Genomic DNA, 2,258 nt, shown 5'->3' with positions numbered 1-2,258 from the left:
CCCTATAGCAGCCCCTATAGCCCCCCATGGCCCCCGGCGTCACCGCAGCAGCCCCTGCTGCAGCAGCGAGAGGCGCCGCGTCTTGCGGATGAGCACGTCGGCGATCTGGCACATCTCGATGCTGATGAAGAACACGGTGTAACACGTGTACTGCTGCCGCAGGCGCTGCGCGAAGGTCTGTGCGTGCACACGTGTGAACACGCGTGTCAGCACGCGCCGACACGCACCGACACGCATCGACATGCACCGACACGCATCAACATGCATCGACGCGCATCGACACGCATTGACACGCATCGACATGCATTGACATGCATCAACATGCATTGACACGCATCAACATGCATTGACACGCATCGACACGCATCAACATGCATTAACACACATCGACACGCATCGGCACACATCAACATGCATTAACACGCATCGACACGCATTAACACGCATTGACACGCATCGACACACATCAACATGCATCAACACGCATCAACATGCATTAACACGCATCGACACGCATCGACACGCATCAACATGCATTAACACGCATCGACACGCATCGACATGCATCAACACGCATCAACATGCATCGACATGCATCGACACGCATCGACATGCATCGACACGCATCGACATGCATCGACATGCATCGACATGCATCGACATGCATCGACACGCATCGACATGCATCGACATGCATCGACATGCATTGACATGCATCGACACGCATCGACATGCATTGACACTCATCGACATGCATTGACACTCATCGACACGCATCGACACGCGACATGCATCGACACGCATTGACATGCATTGACACTCATCGACATGCATTGACACTCATCGACACGCATCGACACGCATCGACATGCATCAACACGCATCGCCCCCCGTGCAGCCGGTGTGACACATGTGCTGCTGTCGCAGCCACTGCATGAACGTCTGTGCACGCCACGAGACGTGTGTGAACCGACATGCGTCGACATGCATCAACACACATCAACATGCGTCTACATGTGTTGACACGCATCGACACGCCACAACACGCTTCCCCCCGCCTCCCCCTGCACCCAGTGTAACACACGTGTAGGGCTCTATGGGGCCCATATAGGGGCTGTGTAGGGGCTGCACTAGGTGCCGGATAGGGGTCTGTGCCGGGCCCGTATAGGGGCCACATAGGGTTTATAGAGCGGCTTCTATAGGGTTGTGTGGGGGCCGTACGGGGCCTGTGTAGGGATGCGTATAGGGACCGCACAGGGGATGTGTAAGGGCCTGTATAGGGGCCATATAGAGACTGTGCAGGGTCCATACAGGACATGTGTAGGTGGCCGCTATAGGGGCCTGTATTGGGACTGTGTAGGGCCCATGTAGGGGACGCGTAGGGGCAGTATAGGGTCCATATTGGGGATGTGGAGCGGCTGTGTAGGGGGTCTGTATAGGGCCATATAGGGACTGTGTAGAGGCCATACAGAGGCCTGTATAGGAGCATATGGGGACTGTGCAGGGTCCGTATAGGGGAAGTGTAGGGGCATATAGGGCCCATATAAGGGATGTGGAGCAGCCATATAGGGGCCTGTATAGGAGCATATAGGGACTGCATAGGGTTCAAATGGGGGATGTCTAGGGGCCATACAGGGCCCATATAGGGGATGTGGAGCGGCCATACAGGGGTCTGTATAGGGCCATATGGGGACTGCGTAGGGTCCATATAGGGTCTGTAGAGGAGATCTGAAGCAGCCATATAGGGGCCTGTATAGGAGCATATGGGGACCGTGTAGGGTCCGTATAGGGGATGTGAAGCAGCCATACAAGGGGTCTGTATAGGGCCATATGGGGACTGCGTAGGGTCCATATAGGGGATGCGTAGGGGCCACACAGGGTCCATACAGGGGATGCGAGGCGGCCCTATAGGGGCCTGCATAGGAGCATATAGGGGATGCATAGAGCCCATATAGGAGACATGTAGGGCCCGTATAGGGGATGCATAGAGCCCATATAGGGGACGCGTAGGGCCCGTATAGGGGATGCATAGAGCCCATATAGGGGACACATAGGGCCCGTATAGGGGATGCATAGAGCCCATATAGGGGACGCGTAGGGCCCGTATAGGGGCGGCGTAGGGGAGACGCACCCACTGCTGCCCGTAGCTGTCCTGCAGCTCCTGCTCGCGCGTGTCCTCCCAGCGCGGCCGCAGCCCCAGCACCAGCGCCGGCCACCAGCCCTCCTGCGCCAGCGCCACGAAGTAGTCGACGAAGCCG

General features: G+C 57.1%; 1 protein-coding gene across 1 annotated transcript in view; it reads right to left on the bottom strand.

Moving 5' to 3' along the window:
• Positions 1–39: 39 nt before the first annotated feature.
• The window catches only part of LOC112963221 (potassium-transporting ATPase alpha chain 1-like), a gene marked incomplete at its 5' end in the record, with an annotated part of 17,770 nt that continues 15,551 nt past the window's right edge, over positions 40–2,258 (bottom strand). Inside the window, 2 exon segments of the mRNA XM_026060084.1 lie at positions 40–177; positions 2,132–2,258. Of these exon segments, the coding sequence (XP_025915869.1) occupies positions 40–177; positions 2,132–2,258 (265 nt within the window).

Source organism: Apteryx rowi, unplaced genomic scaffold (assembly GCF_003343035.1).
Source record: "Apteryx rowi isolate R43461 unplaced genomic scaffold, aptRow1 scaffold_1642, whole genome shotgun sequence".
NCBI classification, from domain to species: domain Eukaryota; kingdom Metazoa; phylum Chordata; class Aves; order Apterygiformes; family Apterygidae; genus Apteryx; species Apteryx rowi.
This window is presented reverse-complemented; position numbering and strand designations above follow the sequence as displayed.